This window comes from Gekko japonicus, unplaced genomic scaffold (assembly GCF_001447785.1).
Source record: "Gekko japonicus isolate JY-2015 unplaced genomic scaffold, Gekko_japonicus_V1.1 scaffold864, whole genome shotgun sequence".
Lineage (NCBI taxonomy): Eukaryota > Metazoa > Chordata > Lepidosauria > Squamata > Gekkonidae > Gekko > Gekko japonicus.
In genome coordinates, this window is record NW_015166449.1 from 136,321 (window position 1) to 147,357 (window position 11,037).

Below are 11,037 nucleotides of genomic sequence, written 5' to 3' on the forward strand. Positions count from 1 at the left end.
TTGTAAGGGGGGGGGGGGGGGGGGGGGTAAACCAGACGCATAACATCCAAATTGCAAGATGTCAGAATCCTGTTGTACACGCCATTGGTCAGGTTGCACCTGGAGTCTTGTGTGCAGTTCTGGAGGCCCTCACTTCAAAAAGGATGCGGACAGAATGGGGCTGGTGCAGAGGATGATCAGGGGCCTGGAGACCAAAAAGCCCTATCAGGAGAGGCTGAGGGACTTGGGTATATTCAGTCTGGAGAAGAGGAGGTTGAGAGGGGACATGATTACTCTCTTTACATATTAGATGGACTGTCACTTAGAGGAGGGCGGGGAGCTTCTCCTGTTGGTGGCAGAGGAGAGGACTCGCAAGAATGGGTTTGAATTAAGGGTGGGAAAGGTCTTAGGAAAAACTTTTTTTCTATTAAGTGTCTTGCAACAGTGGAATCGGCTGCCTGGGGAGGGGGTGAGCTCCCCCTCACTGGCTGTCTTTAAGCAGCGTCTGGACAAACACTTGTCAGGGATGCTCTAGGCCAGTGATGGCGAACCTTTTAGAGACCGAGTGCCCAAACCGCGACCCCAAAACCCACTTATTTATCGCAAAGTGCCAACACGGCAATTTAACCTGAATACTGAGGTTTTACTTTAGAAAAAAACAACTCACACATTAACTTAAGACGATCCAAACAAAGTAAGGGAAGCAATCCCAAATGCTTTCATTTGCTTAAACTTATTTGGCAGAGAATTCGACACTTTAATGATGGTCTGGGCCTGGCTGGGGCGATGGCAAGCGTGCCCACAGAGAGGGCTCTGAGTGCCACCTCTGGCACCCGTGCCATAGGTTCGCCACCACTGCTCTAGGCTGATCCTGCACTGAGCAGGGGGTTGGACTAGATGGCCTGAAGGGCCCCTCTGTCAGGTAGCCCTGTCATGGATCTGGAATGTGTGCGGGTATTCTCCTACTCGTTCTCAGCTCTACCCTGCTCAGCTACTGTGCGCTATCTTATGCTTGACCTTGTGGATGATCCAGCTGCAGTTTCTCGGCTGGGAAAGTCAACGGCTTGTGCTTGCTTGCTAGCTTTTGCGTGCACGAGACGTAACCATTGGCTTATGCATATGGGGGGGGGGGGTGTTTGATTTTACTATGTCAGAGGCCCTTATACAGACGGCCATTCCTGACACAAGCTGTACACTTGTTCTTTAGAACTGAATCCACTAATAAACAGTGATCTTCTTATGAAGCCCTGTGTGGTGTGAACTGACTAAAGAGCCTGACACCCTCCGAACTCTGTGATTCTATTCTCTTTCCCCACTGGTTTCATGTAGATGTGAAACAACACGGGGGAGGAGATAAATGCCAAGGGGACGAACGGCATTTCTGGAAATGGCTGGTCAGGTGAGACCAGAGTCCCTGAAGCACTTGTACCCCACCCCAGCCAGCCTCTCTAGACGGATAAACCCACAAGAGGTCCATGAAAGTCAACAGGAACACAGCTCCCAGTCTCCATCTCCTAGCAAAGGAAGTCAATCCGGGTCACTGCCAATGTGACTCCCATCCCAAACCCAAATCTGAATCGAAATGGGTCTAGATCAGAGATTCCCCAACGTGGTGCCCAGTGCCCACCAAGTGTTTTAGGAAACAGGCGGGGCCGGGTGGGGCCTTTGCCCAGCAAAGCTTCTGAGCGGCCACTGGAGATTTGATTGATTGTGCAGGTTTTTTAGAATGTTGCTTTGGAAGCAGTTGCCACCACGGGACAAGGATCTTCACTGTGTGACTGAAGGTAAGCAACAGCAGCCATTGTAGGGTGGGCTCTGCCTCAGAGCCAGATTGGTGTAGTGGTTAGGAGCGCAGACTCTAATCTGGGAGAATTGGGTTTGATTCCCTCCGCCACACGCAGCTGCTTGTGTGACTTTGGGTCAGTTACAAGTTCTTTCAGAGCTGTTCTCTCACGAGCAGTCCTCAAAAGAGCTCTCAGCCCCACCGACCTTACAGGGTGTCTGTTGTGGGGAAGGGAGGGGAAAGGAAAGGGATTGTAAACTGCTCTGAGACGCCTTAAGGTAGCGAAGGGCAGGGTATAAATTCAATCTCCTCTTCTCGAAGAGTCCTGGAGAGGAAGAGCTGACGTCATCCAGCCAAGCCAAGCCGAGTGGGAAGAATGTCGTCAGGATCACGTCTGAGTTGCAACTGAACAAATCCCCGTCGGCTGCAAAACGTGTGCTATGTAAAAGATTATATGTGTTGTCCTCGCTTACCCCTATAAAGAATTGTTAGTCCCTTGTGAAATGAGGAACTGTAAATCGCTCAGAGCCAGCAGCTCTGCAAGGATTTGAGCGATCAATAAATTGAAAGATTATTATTATTATTTATTATTATTATTCTCCTTCTTCTATGGCAGCCATTTTCTGGTTGCGCCCACCATGCTGTGTCAGAATTCCAAGGCTGCCCACAGGCACACAAAAGTCAGGGACCCCTGGCTTAGATAATCCAGTTCTTCTAAAACTGCCTGGAACTTTGGTTTTCTTGGGGTCTCCGGCGGCGGCATGGAGAGAACAGCACAGTGAAGCTGCTCCTTTTCAGAGAAGTGAACTGAAACAAAGACAGCTGTTGCGCAGCTAAAATGTCACCCTCGTTTCCTTACCTTTTCGTTTTTCCTTCTGCTGATGATTCTGTCCAGACCATTAAAAGCACCAGAAGCTACAAAGAGGATGTTGGTCGTGTCGACTTGCACGGTCTCGCCACGTAACTTACGGGAATTCTTCTCGGGAACGTTCACGATTGTACCTTCCAGTAGCTTTAACAAGCCCTGAGTAAAAATGGAAGAGCCGGTGAGGAAACGTCTTCGTACTCAAGACAGAATGCTTATTATGTACACAGTCGAATCGGTGCCACGAGGCGAATGCATATGTCAGCTAGGAGGACTGTATTTTTGTTTCATTTCTTCCCCACTTCACACCTTATATTTTTAAAATTAATTAATTTATTTATATAATGTTCTCTTCTCCATTTTATCCTCACAACAGCCCTGCAGGGTAAGTTAGGCTGCGAGTGCGCGGCTCACCAAAAGTTACCCAGTATGCTTCCACAGCAGAGTGGGGATTCGAATCTTGAAGCCAGTCCAATTACTTCCAAGGAGATATGGCAATTACAATCCAATTACTTCCAAGGAGATATGGCAATTACAGTCCAATTACTTCCAAGGAGATAGGGCAAGGATTACGCTGCCTGCTACAGAGTTAGCTGATTGTCTGTAGGGGGTCACGGAAGGTAAGAAAAGTCCCCCCCAAAAGAACAAGGGATTGGATCCAGGCTAAATTAATTTTATTATTCCCTATCTCTTCAACCATACGTTGGTAGGATTCGGAGAAGGAAAAAAACAAAAACAAATCAATAAATAGTTAAATATTAGAACTATTTAAAAACACGTGCAAGAAATTCAGCAACAGCTTGCAACCATCCATGTAATTTGAAAACAACAATTTATGTGCTGGAACGCTGAACGGCAGTTATTAATAAAAGTTCCCAATATATCACTGTATAGGCTTCCCTTTCTTGTTTTGAAATCCTTCTGGTCTATGCTAAGCTCTGACTGAATAAACACTATTCTTGTTTCTAACTGGTCTTTGACGTTGTAACTGAGATTCTAAGTCTATTTTCCTGTGCCTGGCTGGCTGCACGCTGCCATTGAGCATTGAGAGTGCATCTCTGAGGAGGTGCTAGTGTGTTCTGTCCCAGAGGCTAACCTAAAGGTTTGGAATCCCTCCCTTGGGGGAAAGCCGGGACTAGTTAAAAAGGGATTCTGGTGGCATATTGTTCTGAAATCCAGAGAGGATAGCCTACCTTTCTGGGTTGTTGTGTAATGTACTGAAAAAGTATAGGCTTCCCCTCATTCCTGGACAGGCTTGAGGGGCAGAAACCTATACAATCATGCCTGGCTTTAACAAACAAGGGACGATATAACAATGTGTGTGACACAGCTTCTATTATGCCACACTTTTTTTCCATCCAGGGAATGGCTCTAAGCCTTCCAATGTATTCAGCTACTGGAGGCGAACTGCATCTTGCTAATACAATTAAACATCTATATTTAGGGGTTTGCATAGTGATTAAATAGTTAGCAAACAATAGTTGGCAAGTAGTGGGAATACACCCATAATATAGAGCAGAAACTTCCTATACAAATCACCAAGCAGCCCAAACCAATCTTTCAATTAAATAACTTTGCCCATTGTATTCAATAAGCAATCAGAATAATAATTAACTAAATTATCATCTGTCAAAAATCCCAACTCATTTTACCAAAAGAAGCATTAAGGCTCGATGATAAAAATGAGTCTTGCCTCATAAGGCATACTATATCAACTAGGGGGTTCTAGCAAGAATATTTTAAACCACATCTCGATAGTCTATTTCCATGTAGTCAATTGTATGGAGCACAACCCAATTTCTAATCTAATTACCGAATTGGAGACACAACTGGGAATTCCCAATATACTTCTGGAAAAAAACCATTCGCAGTCTCTCAAGGCCTTTAACAATCATGTGCTGTCCTAACGGTGCCCCATACAAGACTGCGGGTAATAATTTAAGAGTTATATAATTGGAGCAGTGCACCAGACTAAATTAACTCCTTTCCACTAATTCCACCTTCCTGAGCTGAAGATACCCTTTCTGTTAGTCTTTGGGGTCCTCTATTCACCAGGGCTGCGGTGGCTCAAGTAGTTAAGACACTGAACTGCAGACTGGAAGGTCAGTAGTTCAGCAGTTCGAGACCCGAGTGCCGCGTGACAGAGTGAGCTCCCATCTCTGGCCCCAGCTCCTGCCAACCGAGCAGTTTGAAAGCAAGAAATTGCAAGTAGATAAACAGGTACGGCTTTGGTGGGAAGGTAACAGCGTTCCGTGCACCTCGGCGTCTAGTCATGCCGGCCACATGACCACGGAAATGTCTTTGGACAGCGCTGGCTCTTCGGCTTGGAAACGGAGATGAGCACGGCATCCCTAGAGTCGGATTCGACTGGCTTTTGAGCCAAAAGAATACAACTTCTCCGAATGTCGGCAGCCCCGACATCTGGCACAGCTGTCCTATCCCCCTCCATCCATTTCCACCTTCGAGTGGCTCCGACTGAAGATACGGTCTCAACCATCCCACTCAGGGAAACAAGGCACTTCTAGCCTCACCGGAGAGCAATTTAGAGCTCAGCTGTCTTAAAACAAAAACGAAACGGAGATAAAAACCGCTTTCTCTGCCTCGAGACGGCAACGCTCGTGATACCTACTTGCTGGACTCCTTCTCCTCCCACATCCCGCAACTGGTGAATGCCTGGCACGCTGCCAATCTTGTCCACTTCGTCCAGGAAAACAATTCCTGTAAATCACAGGCAATTAATGGGAGGGGCATTCTGAGCTGTCAAAGAGAAGCACAGGCTGTGCGTGGCAAAGGTCGGCAGAGCGACGCTGCTGCAGCCATATTGCAAAATGCTGCCTGTTACGAAAGCTGTACAATACAAAATAAAGAGCAGTGGCACAGCAGTGCGTGCTAACCACGAAAGAAATGCATGTGCCAAAAGTCAATTATTAAAAATTATATATATATATTTATTGATATTTCATTTTAAATTAGTCACTGTAACGCAACACATTTTCCTATGAAACGTATCACAGGTAAGTTGACAAGTAGAAATTCAACAGGTAAAGTTTCTTCATTGACGCCTTTGTAATAACCGTTTCAAAAGAGTCCTTTTAACTCTGAGGATGTGTTTCCTCACATAGAGTGTCTCTGCCCGCCGACTTGACGGACCTCCGGTTATAAATCAGTTTCAATATTTTTTTCAAGAATCATGCTGGATTCAACATTTCATAGATACGTGTCTACATCCACAAGGTATCATTCAGATACAGCAATCCTCAGTGACTTCCAATGGAAAATCAATCATTTTTTGGAACCTCCCTTCAAAAATCTGAAGCATGTCTCCACGATACCATTTTCATTAGGGGGAGGAGAGGTTCCCAAACAAAATAAATTCAGCCAGTGAAATAAACAGAATATTTGTTATGTTACAGTGAGTAATTTAAAATGAAATATCTATAAATATATATTTGTTCAGTCGCACAGTCGAGTCCGACTCTTCGCGACCCCATGGACCAGCTCCCGCCAGGTCCTCTTGTCTTCCGCCGTCCTCTGAAGCTGGCTCAATTTCATGTTCGTTGCATCGATGACACTGTCTAACCATCTCATCCTTTGCCATCCCCGTCTTCTTTGACCTTCGACCTATATATATAAATATATATAGAATTTCTAATAACTGATTTTTTGGCACATGCATTTCTTTGTTATGTAAGCTGTGCATGAACAGTCTCAACATGGCGATGAACTGGATTAAAAAGATATACTAGACAACAGCACTGCTAACCCCTGATTCCGAATTCCGGCAGCATCTCAAGTGACAGTTTAGTACATTCTTATGCTGCGTTGGGAAGGTGGGTGGAGAAGACAAGCCCAGCCTTACCTTGTTGAGCTTTTTCTACGTTGTAGTTGGCATCCTGCAGGAGCTTTGCAACGACAGACTCGATGTCTTCGCCGACGTAACCCGCTTGAGTCAAAGTGGTGCAGTCACAGATTGCGAAAGGGACGTCGAGGCATTTGGCGAGAGTCTGAGCCAGCAAGGTCTTACCTAGGTTTTAATTTTTTAAAAAAAGAAAACCCTAACATTCACAATCAAAGACATTCTTTGCACAGTGCACATCTGCCCCTCCCAACCAATGCTCCTTCTAAGCCATGGAGCCTTGTGAGCAAAAATTCTACTTTGTGAGTGACTGGCACTAAAGTTGTGAGCAAGCGATTGTGCTGCTGCATACATTAGTTTGCTCTGGAGCCCCTCCTTCCTGAGCAAAGACAAAAAGGTGTGAGCCGGAGGCTAAGAAACTGTGTGCTAGCTCACACTAACTCAGCTTAGGGGGAACACTGCTCCCAACTATTACTGTTGGTGCACTTCCACTTTTGCTATAGTAAGAAATAAAGGCAAGAAAGAAAAAGAAAAGAAAATGGATCGCATGTTCAGTTTTTAATCCACTGGTATTTACTGTATATCTAGGTTGGCACTTAAAAGTATAACACGATTTTAATCCAGCCAAGCACTGTGGATTTCAGATGTGCATTTATTGTTTGCTATGGAGCACACCCATTTTAGGGTTCAGTAAATAACTAGTCTGTAGCCAAAGGAAACATGCATAAGAAAGGCCAAACAAGCCCACTGTAATTGACTTGTTTTTGAGCCCCGGCTGGGAAGGAAAATGGAACGTAAGCGCTGTGAATACATAAGATACAAAGTCCATTGGTTTATTTGTGTTTTGTCTGGAAGGCAGATTAAAGCATTATCAAAGCCCTGTGCACGTGTGCGCTCTCTCTCTCTCACACACACAGAACCAGATACGCTGGAGCACATGTATCACGTAAAACGCTTTGCCTTTCGGCTGTCGCAGCCGCTTGGGGTTTCAAGGTGAAGCCCTCCTCCCTTCCCCACCAGCTGTGCCACACTCATTCATCAGTTGCTGTTAAATCCCACACGGTTCATGGTCTCTGTGTACAAAATCTGTAATCCGGCCTTGGCGGAACACTTTCTATTTTGGTCCAGGAACAAGCTGCACCAGGACTCGAAGGCTTTAGGCAGGATGGCTCGATCTGAGAGAGCAGAAACTGAAAGACGTGGAGTGAAAATAGATTCAGGAGGGCAGCCATCCTGGCCTGAAGCAATAGAAGAAGAGGAAGAAGAAGAGGAAGAAGAAGAAGAGGAAGAAGCAGAGGAAGAAGAAGAGGAAGAAGAAGAGGAGGAGGAAGAAGCAGAGGAAGAAGAAGAAGAAGAAGAAGAAGAGGAAGAGGAAGAAGAGGAAGAGGAAGAAGAGGAAGAAGAAGCAGAAGCAGAAGAAGCAGAGGAAGAAGAAGCAGAGGAAGAAGATGAAGAGGAAGAAGCAGAGGAAGAAGAAGAAGAAGAAGAAGAGGAGGAAGAGGAAGAAGTAGAGGAGGAGGAGGAGATCTGATTCGCACCCCGCCCTTCACTACCCAAAGGAGTCTCAGAGCAGCTTACAAACGCCTTTCCTTTCCCCTCCCCACAGCAGACACCCTGTGAGGTCGGTGGGGCTGAGAGAGCTCTGACAGAAACCACTCTTTTTCAAGAACAGCTGTGCCAGAACTATGGCTTGCCCAAGGTCATCCAGCAGGTGCAAGCGGAGGAGTGGGGAATCAAACGTGGTTCTCCCAAATTAGAGTCTGCGCACTTAACCACTACGCCAAAACCAAGTTTTATTCTGGGTATCAGCTTTCGTGTGCATGCAGTCTGTTCAGTCTGTTCAAGAGTGGCTCAGGGCTATTGTAGCTGATGCCGGCTTGCCTAGGTTGCAAAAGCAGTGGCTGTACTGGTCCCAATGACAAAACAGTTTGGGGTTAAAAAATAGGGAAATCTTCATAAAGTAGATGAGCTCTGCTGTAGAGCACGTGAGCAGCACCTTTTCAAGGTGCGAACAGAACGCTTCTTCAGGCAGGGAACAGCAGCAGTTTTCTCCGCAGTCCTGCTTGAAGAGGCATCTTGTTTTACCTAACTGCTAGTTGTACCACCTAGTATTCCCTCGAGTTAGTGTGAGCGAGCTCACAGATTTTTGTCTTCGCTCAGGGAGGATGGCTCCAGAGCAAAACTATTTTATGCAGGAGCCCAATCGCTCGCTCACAACATTAATGCCAGTCGCTCACAGAGTAGAATTTTTGTTCACAAAACGCCACAGCTCAGCGGGAGCATTTGCTGAACAGTAGCAATCTTTGGATCCTATTGCTAAAAAGTACCAGCCAAATAGCCCCATAATGCCGGGGGGTTGGAAGCCAAGCAGGGTTGGCCACTGTTAATACTTGGATGAGGAAGGTGATGGCAAACGTCCGCTGTGCAGAGGAAGGCGATGGCAAACCACTTCTGCTCATAGCTTGTCTTGAGAACTCCACAAAGTGGAACTTCAGGGGTCACCGTGAGTTGGTTGTGACTCAACAGCATACTTAGCAGCCCTAATAGCCCATCCTAAGCCTGACCTTAGCAGAGACTGGAAGCTAAGCAGGACAGACCATGGTCAGTACTTGGACGAGAGACCACCTGGACAGACTAGAGTTGCTATGCAGAGGTGGGCGGTGGCCTCCTCTGCTGCCTTGAAACCCCCCTGGGGTCTTCGTGGGTCAGCCATGACTCAACGGCACAGTTTGGTGCAGTGGTGAAGTGCACGGACTCTCATCTGGGAGAACCGGGTTTGATTCCCCACTCCTCCACTTGCAGCTGCTGGATGACCTTGGGCAAGCCATAGTTCTGTCAGAGCTGTCCTTGAAAGAGCAGATTCTGTCAAGAGCTCTCTCAGCCCCGCCTACCTCACAGGGGTGTCTGTTGTGGGGAGGGGGAGGGAAAGGAGTTTGTAAGCCACTCTGAGACTCCGAGTGAAGGGTGGGGTATAAATCCAATCTCTTCTTCTTCTTCTAATCTGGGAGAACCGGGTTTGATTCCCCACTCCTCCACTTGCAGCTGCTGGAAGACCTTGGGCAAGCCATAGTTCTGTCAGAGCTGTTCTTGAAAAAGAGCAGTTTCTGTCAGAGCTCTCTCAGCCCCACCTGCCTCCCAGGGTGTCTGTTGTGGGGACGGGAAGGGAAAGGAGATTGTAAACGGCTCTGAGAATCCTTTGGGTAGTGAAGGGTGGGGTAGTTTGGTGTAGTGGTTAAGTGTGCGGACTCTAATCTGGGAGAACCGGGTTTGATTCCCCACTCCTCCACTTGCAGCTGCTGGATGACCTTGGGCAAGCCATAGTTCTGTCAGAGCTGTGCTTGAAAGAGAAGATTCTGTCAGAGCTCTCTCAGCCCCGCCTACCTCACAGGGGTGTCTGTTGTGGGGAGGGGGAGGGAAAGGAGTTTGTAAGCCGCTCAGAGACTCCGAGTGACGGGCGAGGGTATAAATCCAATCTCTTCTCTTCCAAAAAAATGTACATTCTTCCAAATAAGATTTCAGTTCTCTTTGTGCTACCTTTACCAGCCTGCGCGATACGCAATCTGTCCGCGATGCCCTCTTGTACATACCTGATCCAGTTGGTCCAAGCAGTAAAATGTTACTCTTTTCAAGCTTGATGTCGTCGTGGGCAGAGTCCAATACTTCCCCTCCCCGTTTCTCCTGGGGCATTTGTTGGTTCACCTGCTGCTGCATCGACGCCCCTAAAGCGTTGCCGTGGGGACTGATACCAGCGATCTGGAGAAGTTCTGAAATTCAGAAAGGACGGCCTGACTGAGCACCCACTTAGCCCCACCTAGAATAGTACGGAACAGGCACAAGAACTGGTTTTAACAGGGTCCCCCCCCCCCCAATGCAACTCCAAGAATCGTTCCATGGACATGAAAGTCGTAAGAGACCACAGCACTGAAGGGGGCCATGCAATACAAGGTGAGAGGAGGATCTGGGTTTAGATAAACGTTTTGGAATGGCCAGCGCAGGGACACGGGAGGGGCTGTGGCGCAGGGGAAGAGCCTCTGCTTGGCATGCAGAAGGTCCCAGGTTCAATCCCCGGCATCTCCAGTTAAAAGGACCAGGCAGTAGGTGATGGGAAAGACCTCCGCCTGAGACTCTGGAGAGCTGTAAAGAAGGGCTGTGGCGCAGGGGAAGAGCCTCTGCTTGGCATGCAGAAGGTCCCAGGTTCAATCCCCAGCATCTCCAGTTAAAAGGACCAGGCAGTAGGTGATGGGAAAGACCTCCGCCTGAGACTCTGGAGAGCTGTAAAGAAGGGCTGTGGCGCAGGGGAAGAGCCTCTGCTTGGCATGCAGAAGGTCCCAGGTTCAATCCCCAGCATCTCCAGTTAAAAGGACCAGGCAGTAGGTGATGGGAAAGACCTCCGCCTGAGACTCTGGAGAGCTGTAAAGAGGGGCTGTGGCGCAGGGGAAGAGCCTCTGCTTGGCATGCAGCAGGTCCCAGGTTCAATCCTTGGCATCTCCAGTTAAAAGGACCAGGCAGGAGGTGATGTGAAAGACCTCTGCCTGAGACTCTGGAGAGCTGGAA

General features: G+C 47.6%; 1 protein-coding gene across 2 annotated transcripts in view; it reads right to left on the reverse strand.

Annotated features, from left to right (window-relative positions):
• The window catches only part of CLPX (caseinolytic mitochondrial matrix peptidase chaperone subunit), a 52,621-nt gene that overhangs the window by 11,898 nt on the left and 29,686 nt on the right, over positions 1-11,037 (reverse strand). For both annotated transcript variants that reach the window (XM_015412015.1, XM_015412014.1), the window contains 4 exons: positions 10,071-10,247; positions 6,487-6,651; positions 5,257-5,345; positions 2,622-2,786 (listed from right to left, as the gene is read on the reverse strand). In XM_015412015.1, the coding sequence (XP_015267501.1) occupies positions 2,622-2,786; positions 5,257-5,345; positions 6,487-6,651; positions 10,071-10,247 (596 nt within the window). The remainder of the gene's footprint in view (positions 1-2,621; positions 2,787-5,256; positions 5,346-6,486; positions 6,652-10,070; positions 10,248-11,037) is intronic.